At 39.9% G+C, this 15,350-nt stretch overlaps 1 protein-coding gene across 3 annotated transcripts in view; it reads right to left on the bottom strand.

Annotated features, from left to right (window-relative positions):
- Positions 1-391: 391 nt before the first annotated feature.
- The window catches only part of MCOLN2 (mucolipin TRP cation channel 2), an 18,862-nt gene continuing 3,903 nt past the window's right edge, over positions 392-15,350 (bottom strand). For all 3 annotated transcript variants that reach the window (XM_084527563.1, XM_084527564.1, XM_084527562.1), the window contains exons 3-14: positions 14,118-14,291; positions 11,464-11,608; positions 10,890-10,977; positions 10,660-10,756; positions 10,119-10,218; positions 8,513-8,628; positions 6,963-7,112; positions 5,297-5,398; positions 5,066-5,188; positions 3,135-3,341; positions 2,483-2,598; positions 392-1,194 (exon numbers count right to left, since the gene is read on the bottom strand). In XM_084527563.1, the coding sequence (XP_084383689.1) occupies positions 1,158-1,194; positions 2,483-2,598; positions 3,135-3,341; positions 5,066-5,188; positions 5,297-5,398; positions 6,963-7,112; positions 8,513-8,628; positions 10,119-10,218; positions 10,660-10,756; positions 10,890-10,977; positions 11,464-11,608; positions 14,118-14,291 (1,455 nt within the window). In that variant the 3' untranslated portion in view covers positions 392-1,157. The remainder of the gene's footprint in view (positions 1,195-2,482; positions 2,599-3,134; positions 3,342-5,065; positions 5,189-5,296; positions 5,399-6,962; positions 7,113-8,512; positions 8,629-10,118; positions 10,219-10,659; positions 10,757-10,889; positions 10,978-11,463; positions 11,609-14,117; positions 14,292-15,350) is intronic.

Here is a 15,350-nt window from a genome sequence, read left to right as displayed (position 1 = left end):
TTTCAAAAGGTTGAACTTTTTTCTCCTGACAACCAGGCAATACTGGAGCATGAATTTGCCAGATTCTAATTCTTAACAACAATTTTCCCACACAACAGTTATCTGCTACCAACAATTCCTGGTTCTCTCTGAGATTCTTCTTCCTGACAGATTGTAGGGGGAAGTATATGCAGTATTGCAAGGATGAGTCTTCTGTAAGAACAGCTGTCAGTAAGTCAGGATCTTGTACAAGTTTTGCCAGCGTCATTTCCTTTTTACCCCAAACTAAGCTGCCACCCACCTTACTCATACAAGGACAGGATTTCAAATTGCCTGTAAAAGAAAAAAAATAAAGTCTTTTCATCATTCCTTACATTATGCTTGCCATGGAAGTTTCCAACTACGCAAAAAATGTGTTTATCTATAGGTAAAGCAATAAGTTTAATTTGGACAGAATATATACATCAAATACTGTGAGCATGATAGAGAAGACTCACAACCAAAAAAGGATAACAAATCGCTTTTGTTTTTAGTAAAGCTGTCAAACAGAAAAATGATCTAAAAATGGCTTATGTTAAAACTGATATACAAGGAGAACGGTAATTATTTTGCACTTTTTTGCAGCTCTGTAGTTTTACATAAGTTTATTCTAAGGAAACGAATTGTGCCAAGTAGAAGTTAGTCTCAATGCTAAATGCATCACTTGAAGTGAAATGAAAGCCTCCTCCCTTTTCCTTGCCAACAGTTGTAATACTCTGCTTTTTATTTATTTTTGTGTACATGTGTTTTTACTGTGGAATTATTTTTAAATGTCATTCATGTATTTCTTATTAAGAACTGCTGGTTCAGCATCACTTTTCTTCTTCCTGGAGGTGATTAGCAAACAGAGCTCCCATAGACAGTTCTCAAGGATCAGCCTTCTGTAACGTGACAAAACCTGGGGCAAGAACACAGTTCTTCACAGCTCTTCTCCAGACCAAGCTAGGCTCTCTTCCTGGTCAGCCAGCTGCGGTCACATTAGCAGCTTTTCTTCCCCAACACCTTAATTAGGTACAATTAGTCTGTTCACAACAAAGCAGGTCCAGATAGTGGGTTTTGTTGCAATTTGGAGAATTATTATTCTCCATACAACTATGCTTTCTTTGCATACATTAGTGGTGAATTTCAATGCAGAATCATCAGTTAATGAGTATTAAGTTGTCATCACTCAGTCGCCTGCAAAAGAAAATTTACAATTTTTCATTCAGCAAGGAATAGGAAGCAATACAAAACTACAATGAATTTTTATCATTCTGCCCTGTGCTCTCCCATTTCAGGATAGAGCTTTCAACACCTGCACTGGGACAATCAAGCAGAAACTGTTTTAGTAATAAGACCTACAGATTTGCATTCCAGCTACTAAGCTTCTGTCCTCACCACACTCCGCAGCATATTACAGTAAAGTATATCTATTATGCTCAAGCAGACAAGAATCTCTTAGCTTGCATGGAAAGTCAGACGTGAAACCTGCAGCTGTATCTGGCTGGCTTTCTCATGAACTAGTCAACCCTCAAGTGCCCACAGCAACTGCTGGGATACCTGCCATCATCATCTCACTTGCTCCTTTTTGGCAAAGGGGTTTCTTTCTGCCAGAGTACATCAAAAGTATAAGGTTGCATTTCACAAAAGCCTCAGTATATAACAAGGATTCATTACACCAATTGGGATTAAAAAGGAATTCACAGTCAGCACTATTCCTTCTCCCATAGCCTTGGCTTCCCTACCATGTGCCCACAATCATTCTGTGCACAAGCACAAATTCTCCTGGACTGCCTAGTGACAGTGACAAGAAGCTGCCTATCTTCAGTCACTCACTCAGAGGTTTATTAGGTTTCCTCAGAAACAGAATTCTGTTCTTAGAATTCCAAACCAGATCAACACCAGATGAGATCTTCATACCTCACCAAGACCAGCTTAAGAAGGACCACAGCTTGGATCTCCAAAGCTTTGAATTTAGTGGCAACCACCCATTTAGAAGTGTTTCTGGTATTGTGACAGATTAGATTGGACTGGTTTGCCTCACAGATACAACATGGCTGTGGAATTAAGCACAGGTCCCTTGCTGAATCACATCCTCTTGCTGTCTACTACTTCCCACAGCCTAGTGGAAAAGCTATTTAGAAACAGAAGACTTAAACCCTAAGCTGCAGAGACGTAATCTTCTCCTGACTTTTTGGCAGCTCCACATTATACTTTGCCATCCTTCTGTCAACTTCCACCAGTTTTTGCATGGTAGCTTTTACATGAGCAAAACACTTAAGGTGTGTTTAAACTTAGAAAAGTTCCCCTTCACCACAAGCAGACTGAAGATCTAACACCAAGTAAAACATGAGAGGGATAACAGAGCCCAAGTAGTCCATGGGCAGAATTCTGGGTGCTCCAACATCTGTGAAGCTCCACTTCATAGTGAGAAGCTAGCTGGTGTACTTCTGAGAATAACATTCACCAGAAACACCCTACTAACCTTCTACAGCAACAAATGGATGGCATGGAAGCCTGTTCTTTTCTGTAAGAAACATTGCCACAGTCTTTCAGAAATTCATGTAGATCTGTTACTGGAAACCCACTTTGCTGGTATTTCTGAAAAATAAAGCATGTTATTACAACACATCAGAAATTACTGGGCATTAAGTTTTTTCAAGTCTCCTCTAGAGTACAAAAGTCAAAAAAGTGATTTAATGATTTCTTTCATTCATTCAATATATCTATAAGAAAAAAAATACAATCCCATCCCAGACACACCATACACGCAGTGGGACCAGAGCAAACTAAAAGTGACATAAAATTCATATTGTCCAGATTCTTTTACATCTAGTTGACTGACTGTGAGAACAAGCAAGCAGTCTTGAATCATGCTTGCATCAATCCTCCCTTGTTCCAGTTAGCTACTGTGCTCACTGTGATTGCCCTAGGTTCATTTTCATTAGGAACAACAATTCTGGATTCCAAAGGCCCCAGCCAGGCAGAGGAAATGCTCTCCAGAACACCAGTTCAGTATACGATATTTTAATATTCTAATCAGTCATCATAATTAGTACCAGATATTATGGTGTTGAGCGATGAACACGAGTAAATATAAAACTGGTCAGAAGTGCAACGGAAGACTAATGTTTTACCTTTATAGTGTCATAGGAGTCAGTGATGAGTGCAATAAAAAGGCTGAGGATCATGTATATAAACAGACTAATGAAGGAATAGAGATATAACCGACTGAACACCCACACCAACGTGCTTTTCTGCTGGATTTGAGCAAATGTTGCGAACATATCATCACCGTTGACCAAAGAAAACAAACACTCAGCCACCGTGTTCAGATCTTCAAACTAGAAAATAATGAGTACAAATACTATTAGAATTTCAATCACTCATCCATATTAAAGGGAACATGAAAATCATAACTACAAGACAAGTATTTCCTCCCCTTACAGTTTAACTCAGCAGAAAAAAAAAGCCAACTGAAGCGCTACCATCCTTCTTATTTTCTGCACATTCAAACTGAAACATACATATCAGTAGTAGCCATGCTTATATTTCTACACATTTCTGAGCATTTTACATTGGTTCTTTTGCCTGTTGAGCATCACAGGTCTACTTTGTGATCATAAATCTTCTTACATTTGTGTTGTTAATAAGTGACCACCATATAAAATTTAAGTTCTTAAATTTTAACTTATTCTAAACCTGCAGGAAAATAAAAAATAAGGAAAAAAACAGCATAGTTATGATTTCCAACTAAGGTTTTTCAAAATATCTGAGAATAAGGACTTCTCTCCTCTGTACCTGCCCAGCAGGGAAGGCTCTTCCCTTTCCCAGCGCAGGGGGCAGGCTGCCAGCCCAACACTGGGCTCCGAGTGCTCTGCGCAGCGACACACTGCCTTCCAGTGGGGCACAGGGGAAGTGTTCAGAAACAGCAACAATGACAAAAACCCCTACAGAACTACAGTTGTTTTCCCTGATATCAATCTGTAATATTAACATGAATTAATATGGAAATAGATAAGCACGTTGTTGACTACATTTCCTTCTGCTCAGCTCATCAGTGCACTTGCTACAAGGATTTCAGGGAAGATTTCAGGGAACGGTATTCATGTTGTGATTCTTAAAAGAATTTAGCTTCTATTATGGCAGAGGATCTCACAGCATACCGCATCTCAGAGAAATTAACTACCCTCAATTTAAAACATATGTAGTAGACTGAGCACCTACATTTCAGAGGGAGTTACGAGTTTGAGTCCAAACCCTAGGGGTAACAAAAGCTAAAACAAGCACTTCAGCATGCATCTTTGTTACTGTATATAGGGTGTGTAATCAGAAATCAAGCACAAGAAGCCATGTTTGTCATAAATTCTGAATGTCCATTCATGCATAACATCAGGAACCTGCTTGCTTCCCCCCTCCCCCCCAAAAAAGTCAGATACAGCATCCATTATGAAAAGAAAGCAAAATTTAGAGTTGTTTTCGTGTGCATTTTGCAATATATAAAGCTTTACTTCTGTACACAGGTTTCTGAGAAGAGGAACACACCAGGCAAACATTTTGATATCAAGCTTCCACAAACAAAACATAATAAAAGAAGCCACAACACACCCAGACAAAGCAAAGTAAACAGAGAAGACAACCACTCATCCTCCCATCTGAGTCAAGGTTTAGTGGTTGAAGTTACATGGCACGGAAAAGATTTGGAAAACAAAGTCAGTGGATGTGATACCCACAAATGCTAAGTGAACTTCATTCCAGTTGCACCGGGATTGCCAGAAGAGGGCAACAGAGAACAGAGCAAAGCAACTCTAACCTCATCCAAACAATACAGACACTCAGATTACAGGTCAGTACAGTTCAGACAGCGAAAGCAAGAATAGTTATTTTGTTAGAAGAAGCAGGCGACAAGAAGTGTATGTGGAAGGAGAAACGCTCCCATGTTATTTTGTGTTGGAGCTTTTAAATAAACAAAAAAATAAATACCAGAAACAAGCCCTAAATTTATAATTGGGAGCTACATACAGACATTACACAGTTGACCAGAAAAGGAGTAACACTGCTGACATACCTTTTCATGGTAAGGTCCCAATACAATCCAGCCACAGAAAGTATACCCAAGATAAATCATCCCAGCACAACAACAAAACCTTAGCACTTTGGGCAATGAAGCTTGCATAGTTAAAATGAGCACCTACAAAAAGCATGGAGGAAAGGAAAAGAGGTCACAAATTTAAAAAAGACCTGAAAAGGAGTGACAGATGTAAACATATAATTGTTGAATATTTGACTCCAGCCTTACATTGTAGGTTTGAAAATATCCCAGGTATCTGATGACTCCGACCCACACAAATAAAGTTGATGTTCCAAGTAAAATGCTGCAGACATCGTAACTTGTAAGATTCTGAGGGATCCAAAGAGAGCAAGTGGTCAGGTTACCAAGCAAGAAGTATGTCAGCTTGAGAGCTGATCAAGTTTCAGCAGGTCAAACAAACAAAGCAGGACAGTCTGATATCCAAAGGATATTGCTACATCACAAAAATCAGACCATGCTGTGCTGCACTTATTTAGCAAGATGACACAAATGCACTAGTGCTGCAAATGGAAGCATATCTACATGGACATTCCTGAAGTTTTTCACACAGCCTGGAAGAACTAAGGCCCTTACTTTAGTTACTATATAGTTGTAAGATCAAATTGAATATATCTTCAAGTTTTTTGTTTTTTTTTTTTTTAAATGAGAAAGTTAACATATGCTGTTGTTAGGCCAACAAGCTTTCATTCACTATTTAGTATAATGTGAGCCATCATTTAAATGACAAGTTAGCCTCAGGACCACAGCCTTGTCTGTACTACAAGCATTAACAGCTTTGAAGAGGTTGCCAGTTGTTTGAAGTAGAACACAATTTTCACTACCAGGACATTTGTAACCAATTCTACTTGCATTCTGCTTGAGCAGATGGCTAGAACTGGTGACAGTAAGTGTGAGATACTCATTTAGTTCACAATTTCCCACCCACATCTCCCCCCAGCCTCACCATACAACTGGACATTGGTAAGTGCTTCCTCTGAAAGCCACCCTGGGCATTTGCTCTTTGAGCATTAGTACACATGAAACAGCAGCAGCATACCACCTATTCTGCTTTTCCCAGAATACCAAGTTTTGTGAACATACAAATTGTTGACACACAGCTCTATTGAAATAAAAAAAAAAAAAAAAAAAAAAAAAAAAACACACCACTAAGAGCTGCCAGCTGGACAAGACACATTGATTTCAGCAAGCCCAGACGAGGAGGTCAAGGACTAGCAGCCGACACTGATTGTGCCTGCAGTTTGGGCAGGCTGGGACAGCAACAGCTATTTAATAGCTATTTTTCCAGCCCCTGGAGCCAGAGGCCCCTGTTTTATCCAAGGGGATGACTCCTGACTTTCCTGTGCAACATGCACTACCACTGCTTACAGGAATAACATAACCCAGGGATTTTAGTTAGGAACCGTCTACCCACAGGTTCTAAACCAGGGATTAGGGGATTTAGCAGTGTGGAAACTAGATGTTTAAACAGCTTGCAAGGTTTTATTGAACGACACTGGGGAAAGGGAACTGAAAGCAATTAGTAAGAATAGTCCAGCACAGCCTTCATTTTAATAGATGATGCATGCATGTCCTTTTTGATGGACGCAAGAATCCCACCACCACCTTTCTGAGCACTGCTCATATGGAAGAGCAAGCCCAAGAGTTTGATGTGATATACAAAGTAAGCCTCAATGATGAACAAATGCACAATTTCTCAGGCAACTGCCTGTGTTCCAGTACAGAGGACAATGACATAAGAGAAATAAGAACTAGCAAGAAGCAAACAAGATAACTTAACTATTGTAGCTCACTTTCATTTGTCTCCAAGTTAAAAACACATTACACCTGATTGTAATCAAGACACGTATTTAACCTGAAAAAAATAAACTCTCACCTTGGCTTTTATTTCCATTTTTAGGATTGACCCAATGATTGTCATCACATCACTGATAATTACTAGGACATACCATCCATTTATGAACTCCAGGCGATCAGCATGACAGACATGACGTTTATATTTCTCCAAGAAGAAGTTCACAAATCTCTATTGACAAGCATTTAGATGTTTAGTTACAGGTCACCTTAGATGAAAAATATGTATGGATGCCCCAGTACTGTAGTAACGCTCAAGATTCACATACCCACTTTTCCCATTGTATTTGCTGGAATAATAGCCTAAAAGTCATTGGCAATAGCAAGAGAAATAAATTGAAAGAAAAAAAAGTTTAGACCAGTGAAAACCAACTTTCCATAGAACAGCTGACTTCCTAACTGATCCCCACTAACCTAGCCATGGCTTGTTATCCCCTTGTCAACCGCCTTCACAGGAGGTTCCTATCCACCCCCAACAGGAATGAGACAAGAATAATTGATAACTACAACTCAAACATGGCTGTAAGGCAAGAGCTCTCACTTCTGACAGAGCCAACGTGGCCTATCTGCTCTCACTTGTTCTTTTTGCTCATAAACAAATGACAGTGTCCATACTCCTGGCAGCAGTTTCATAACACCTTTGCTGAATTTTGTAAACCACACAAGAGTGAGGACAACAAACTACAAAAAGGATATACTGAATAAGATAAACAAGTATCTGTGCTTTCATATCATACATAACCTGCATTTATTTTCCAGCTCCCGTAAGCCATATGCTTACGGAGTCTGTGCCAATTAATTGTTACAGACTGTTACACCTCAGGGCTCAGCTTGTGTCTCTGTATCTGCCTTTGGCCCAGAAGAGCCAAGTCTGCTTACACAAGGCTCTACAAGCAGCTCAAGATGAAGTCAGTCTCAGAGTCTGCAAAGGAGGGTAAGCAAGAGCAATCTGACAGTGGGCTGACCAGGGATAATAGAGGGAGAAGGAGGAGCTGAAAAGATCTGTTCCAGTCTCAGAAAGACCAACAAACAGCTAGAATTAAAATATATGCTATGCTTTCTGTTCTCCAGCTACTGTTGGCTTCGAGGGATGTTCATTAAAGTATTAATTTACAATATGACCTGTATGGGACTTCTGCTCTGAAGTCAGTGAAAGAGAGTTCATACTTTTAAGGTGTAAGATGTGTTGGCTGTTAGCAGCTCAAAGACTCAGAAGTATTATTTTGTTTGTGGAGGTTTTGATGGTTTTGTTTGTTTTTATTTTGTATAAGAACCTGAACAACATTAAGTCCTGGACGCACACCCAAAAATGTGCCCTCTTAGCACCCTCAAGAGATAAAATGAAATATTTCATGTTACAGTACAACACAATGAGAACTAGAACCCATTTCTGCCAGCAACTGTTCATCACAGACACTTACACTGTATCTCTTGCTAGAAAGGATGTAAGAGAAAAGCAACATCCTTGCAAGTGATTTGCCAGCCAATATTTCAAGACATCCCATGTCACAAAACCAGCATAAAACATGATAGAGACAAAATAAACATTGAGATTATGAGTACTGTGCTTACTTTTTGTAGCCTCAAGGCAAGAACAATGGATCGTGTGCAGAGGATGAGAGATGCTAAGCAACTTAAGATGACAAATCCATCAAAAACTAGAATATACTGACTGTTTTTCTGGAGAACTGTAAAAAGCCAAGGAAAAGAAAGAGTTAGTCTTCACATCTCTTTGAGCACATATTGTTACAAAATGGTCAGACATATTGCATTTAAACTCTTACCCCATGAAGAAAGAAGGTATGAAACTACTAATTTTTGAGTAAGTATGTCTTAAGTACAATTGACCAGAGAATTATATGGGTATCAAGAGTTCTAAGCATGCTTGAGTTTTTCAAAATTAAAACAAGAGTGGGAATATTAATACAGGTGTCCCCTTTTTCCCACTAAGTTCATCTCTCCATCTACATCTGTGCTCCAACAGTGCTAGAACTACATAGCGTAAAAGAAGTGATGTTGATATGAGTCAACATCTCTATCAACTTTAAAACCAACCAACCAACAAAAATCACACCTCATTTCTCATTCCCTGACCTGCAATCAGAAACTTGTCTGACTTTTGCATTGTACTCTTTTCATGCACAGATTTAGAAGCATTTCTGTAAACCTAAAACAGATGTTTTATCAGTTGTCCCTATCACAACACATAGTTTCACAACATGTATTTAACTATATGAAATATAGTAAAACACTCTTTACCATTGTAAACAGCACTTCAGCTTTATTGCAAAATTACATGTGGTCCCTCAGTTGGTCATTACATGTAAATAAACTACTCAAGAACAGCTAGCTGAAAGACAGCCACCAAGAAATTATTGTAAATAGATGCAAGCCAGAACACACTGTAATACCTCCTTAATAACAGTACCACATGCTATTATCAGAGAAAAGTTGGCTTTGGCCAAAGACAGGCTATTTAACATAATCATTAATTGAGATCCTATGTAGGACACAAAACTATTATTACTCTGACATAGTCCTTTACAGTAAGTCGACATACAGAGGTAGTCACATACTGTTCAGTACAGTGACTATTCCTGCGAAGAAGTCTTTAGTACACAATCCTCAACCATTAGATTAAGCCTTAACAATAGGAAAAAAAAAGTAAATACCATCCCTTGTTCATGCACATCGTGAAATTTATCAGTGGGGGAAAAAAATTAAAGGAAAAAACAACTCTAAACTCTTCCAGAAATAACATGCTTCAGCTGCTCATAAACACTTTTGAAAGCTGTAAGAAGGATTGAGTCAGGAATATCCCATTGTTAGTACATGAACTGGAATTGTTTGAGAAATCTCAGATCAATAGAACAATTAAAATCTCTAAGAGAAAAATCCACTCTCCTTTCAGATAGAGCCTACTGCTAACACACACCACTGTACAGAGATGCCCGTGTTATCTCAATCTCTTCTGAGAAAGGGGATTATTTCCCAAACACCTAATTACAAAGAGGTAATGAGTTGCATCAGGCAAAGCTTTTTGTTGTCAGAGCAGGGAGTGGGTAGGATGAACAGGACAGGGAAAGTCTTGTTAGACAGACTCTTACAGAGCAGGTGAAATGACAGGAGGAGACGTGTAATACTGCCATTGTGCTATAGCAGTGTGTGCTATACTCACCAGAACCAAGTATGTGCCAGTCCTTGCATTCTTGAATATCAGTATCACTATCAAAATAGATTTTGATTTTTCCACTGTGAGCTCTGTTATTGAAAGTGATCTGGAAACACAAAAGTATATCAGAAGCAAGACCAGCAAAAATTTATTTCTAAAACAAATTTTGGTAACTGCTTTGACATAATATGAGTCAGTATTTGTTATTTAGGTAAGTTTTAAGAAAGCTGTTACCATAAACAGTGGTACAGAAATAGTTTGAGAACACGTATCTTATAGCATTAAAGGCAGTATTCCAAGAAGCCAAACTTCAAGTTTAACCTTTAGTAGACTAACGATTACTTACCTCCTTCTCAGGCTATGAAGTTAACAGCTGGAAACAACATTGGCCCATGGAAAGAGTTTCAGGAACCTTTGGCAAGAAGGGGTAAGGGACAGGACTCAACTGCTTTTCCCTTCCAGTCTAGATACAAGGATGATGACTGTGGGCCCTTAAGCTCTTATTATATGTACAGTGTTGGAAGTGCCATACCCCATAGTCACTTACAGTATTTTGAAATGCATAGCAGTCGGGCAATTCACGGGCATGGATTGTTTGTAGGGCAATGCCTTTCAGCTTGAAGGAGATTTCAACCTGTATAAGCCTGAATGTTTTAAAAAGTGTATAAATATACACAAATACATGCATATAAAAAGCATAGAAACTGTACAAATCCAAATCCATCATAACCATATGAAAGTGAAAAAAATGCAAAACCAAATTCCACACTACTTTACCTATAAAACTCAAGATTGAAGAATGAAGAGTTCAACTTCAGTTCAGCCTTTTTACTGGCCAGCTCCTGTGGCTTTAAAACGATACATTCTGCAAAGAGAAGAGGAAAAGATGTAATGCTAAAAATTTCACATAGAAAGCAGCATAAAATTCAGATAATTGGCTTCAATCATAAGTCCTAATCAAGCAAATATTCATACAGAGCCCCAGCTAGGGTATTATGTAAGCAGCTGAGGAGAAGCTGCAGCCAGGTCTCTGCTCTGAGAGGTGGTAAGGACACCCACCTACTGAAGTTCCAGCCTTATCAGCATTCAGAAATCTGCATGGAATGGAGAAGAAAAAAAAAAAAAAAAAAAAAAACACACACACACACAAAACCACAACCCACTAATGACAACAGCTGAATAGTTTCCTAGTCTACACAGTTGTCATTTTTAGGTAGGTAAGCAAGAGGGAAAGAGGCAAAGAACATGAGCACCACAGAAAAAAAGCCCTTAGTTTTAAACTTTACTGATTCAGCATTAGAATTTAAATACTCCACAGTTCAAGATACTTTTTAGTGCAACAGTACCATACCTGTTTCAGTAGAAATGTCTATGTTCAGTGTGTCATTGGAAGGAAGCATTGCACCTTTCTTGTATTGTTGTTTACAAATTTTTAAACCTGATCCATCATGTTCATAACCAAGTGTCCCCAAGGAGATGTTCTTTAATTGTTTGTACTAGTTTAAAAGCAAAACAGAACTAGAAGTTAACAGACACTCCTCTTTCTGCAAGAGACAGTAACTTGCTGTCTCAGAATTACTTGCGTCAATACAACTTTTGCATTAAAAAAAAAAAAAAAAAAAACTCTCAACTTGCAGACTATGTGAAAGTAAAGATTTTGGGGCATCTCACGGAAAGCTAAGCAGGGTAAGCAGGGTGCTGGCCACTAATGAGCAGTGCTTGACATCCTGGTTACACAGTGACTAGGTGCCCCATACCTACTGGGCTGCCAGCAAATGATTACCCATGTGCTGTTCAGCAAGCCAGCAGACAAGTTTTAATGAGATGCATGGCAGGGACGTCAATGCAGTCCTGCTACTAACCACACACACTCTGGGGACATCTTACGTATTTAACTCATGAAGGTGTTCATTTTCAAACCACTTGAAACATTAAGATCTTTGGTTTAAAATTCAGCACAATTTTAAAAAATCCTGGGCTGTATAAATTAAACTCTTCTGTCTTGAACTGAGATGTTGGTTGAAACGGTTAAAAGCACAATACTAGGAAAGCTTAGGACTTGCATGAGCTGTTTTGGGTTTAGTGTTAGGCCTGGAAACATTAGTAAGTGATTCGCAAAGTTCCACTAGTTTTCTACAGCAATCCCTCCCCTAAAGTAGTCATCTCACAGCAGGCAGAAGATAAGTGTACCCAGATTATTACTGCCTCCATGAAGAGGTTTAGGTTGGAAGTACATACAGTCCAAGTCACAGGTTTTATGTTTGTCTGTAAAGCCTACCCCAAAATCAATGCTGCTCCCTGTGACTACAGAAGAGTGAAGCCACATATCTACAGCTAGCAACCAAGGAGCACACACACAGCTTGGGCAGCATCCAAAAGTAATTTAACCTGTCTGCTTTACACAAGCACAGAGGCAACTCAGAGTGTGCCTGTGAAGAAGGTACTTTAGTTTCCACTTACATTAAATACACTGCAAGTCACCTGGAAAGCACCACTGTGCTAGCCTCTTCATATATGCTTAAAAACAAGGGCTAGAAATGCAAGCTGATAATGAATGTCAAGTCAAGCATTCTCCACACATGGATCCACTGAAAAGCTCAGTTTCAAGGCTGATCCTATCCTGACCTGCCGCCCACACAGCCCCAGGGCTGGAAGCCAGGTACATGCTCTGACCGTGGAGTCACACCTTGCAGATGTGCACTGGTGATGCTGGCACCTGGGGCACAGCTCCTGCTATGCCTCTCGGCTGCCCAGCAGCAGAGCAGCTCAGTGACAAGCCTGTGTGCCAGCCCAGCTCAGCACCAGCACCCAGATTACACAAATTTATCCTTCTTAAACAATATGTCTATATTTATACAACACAGAAAAAAATCTTCATTTTATGAAGAGACCTTTTCCTGATGCCTGTATCACACATTGGCTCATTCTTGAGAATATGAGCTACTATTTCTCTACTGTCTTCTATCTGGACTTCACCTCAGCATTAGTGCCTACAAAAGAAGGAAAGAGAGAAAGCAAGCAAGGAAGAAAAAAGGACGTTTTGGAGCAGAAATAGTAGCAATATTGAGAACTCAGCAGGAAGACAGAGAAAACTATCTCAGCACTTATTTTAACAGCCAGACTCTTGACCTTGCCCTGCACAGTAGAAGTGTGTTTGATCTGCAGAGGGCTCTGCTGTAGTGTAGAGGAGATGTCTGAGAAGCAGCAAGCCCTAGAACAAACACACATTTAAAGAGGAGGCATGGCCTCACACCACAGCATCCCCAGATGCTGCTGGGCACAGCTGACAGTGGGCAGCACTGCTCTGACTGTGTCAGAGCTAACGTCCTGAGGTCCAGGAAGGGAGGTGGTTTAAAGCCACTTGCTGTTCATCCCACCTGAACTGTTCCCGAGCCTATTGCCATTCTTGAACACAGACAACACGTCCCACTTTACACACACACATCCTCTTTCATCTCATGACTTCTGAATGTATTAAAATTAAACATAAAAATACGTACTGAATTTTCATTCTAGATTTATTCACCCTCCTCCCTCGGTTATAAAGGGGAGGTTTCATAAAATGCCATCCTTAGCCAGGGCCAGTGCCCCTACATTCCTGGGAGTACCGTATTCCCCATTTTGAGGCCTCTGGCACTCACTACAAAGCTGCAATTCAGTATAGCTGTAAGCACAAAATTTTTTGAATACCACACATAGGTATACTCAGGCCCATGGCTCTTCAAAGCAAGACCTAAACAAAGGTTCCAGTTCATGCGAGATGACTGATTTTTCAGGTTTTCTGGATTTCAGTACTATCCACTAACAGAATAAAATTTGTCTTAGATTTATCTCCAGGAGACAAAAATGCAGAAATCTACACACAAGCTTCAGAACATCCCACCTAAGTGGATTCACTAAAACAAAGTTGAAATTCAAATAGAGACAGAAAAATAGAGGCTTAGCAGAAGTCTACTAGCTCTATATTCAGCTTCAACACTCTTCATTATGAAGAAATGCACTTACCTGATTAATAACATAAAAAATACTATCGTAAGCATCCTGCTGTGTGTATATGCTGCAGCTGTAGTCATCTTCATCCACACCAGAATAGCCTTTCAGGAAGAGGTGTTTAAAAGCGACAGTGTTTTCCTCTTTGAATGAAACCACCAATTGGTTACTCAAACCAAAGAAGATAAGCTGACAAGAGAAACAGAGTTTTGAGTACTGTTCAAGCAGCAACATTTTGGGAACAGCTCTGAAGTACAATAAATACAAAATAGAAAGGTGCCTGTTACTGTGATCCTGCTACAATAGGAGCAGAGTATCTGCCTCTTTACAATGCTAATGAACACCACTAGAGTACTAAAGTCAAGGTTACCACATGCATGGCAAAAGAAACAGCAAATCAAAGTTTGCTACTGATTCCAAAACTTACAGTGCAACAACTACACTGAGAGCTAGGTCACTGCTGCCTTTTACACACCCAAAACCAGCAGCTCTAACTGAAGTTTGCCAAAAATTTTGTAGAGGGTGCAAGGGGCAGAAGAGCTCACCTAACAGCACAGACTACTACCCCAGAAACATCCTGCTTTGCTATGGGACAAATTCCAGCAGATCCTTGGCATGGCACAGAGCTACAGCAAAGATACGTGGGACCCCAGGGCAACAAAAAGCATCACCTGGGGCCACAGGTGCTGCTTAAGGAGGCTATAACAAGCAGCAGCAGAAGACAGAGTTATTTCCCAGGATTTGTGCTAACCACCTGTATGGATGCCCCTAGATGCTGAAATCAAGCAGCAGGAGTTTCTTCATGAACATTGTAGCTGGAGCATATCCCAGGCCCCAAATGGCTAACCCTTCATCCCAGGCTTCCATTGTTTACTAATAGTAAATGTGAAACTGTCTCATTACTGCATCAAGTTTCCAAGCCCTGCAAGAAACTGGTAGAAGCAGGGAACTAGACGGAGGGAGAAACTGCAGGGGAACCACAGACTTAGAAGTCCCCCAAAGCAAGCAGGCAGGCTCCCCAACATTCAGGTGTCTTCACTGAAAACAATGGAAGCTGAAAAGCACACCTACTTTTTCCCCTTCACTGGGGCACTTTGTTTGTCCTAGGCAGTAATTGCTTCGATCTGGGCTAGGCTAAAAGGATGCATGCAGCAGTACTATTTAGAGAAAGACGTTTTGGTTGCACAGCAGAACTGCAGCCAGAACAAAGAAAAAGGAGATGCCAGCTGTGCCTGTTATGCACTATCT

Source organism: Aythya ferina (assembly GCF_964211825.1).
Source record: "Aythya ferina genome assembly, chromosome: 8".
In the NCBI taxonomy this organism is placed as follows: Eukaryota; Metazoa; Chordata; class Aves; order Anseriformes; family Anatidae; genus Aythya; species Aythya ferina.
Note: the sequence above shows the minus strand (reverse complement) of the source record. Positions and strands in the feature narration are given on the sequence as shown.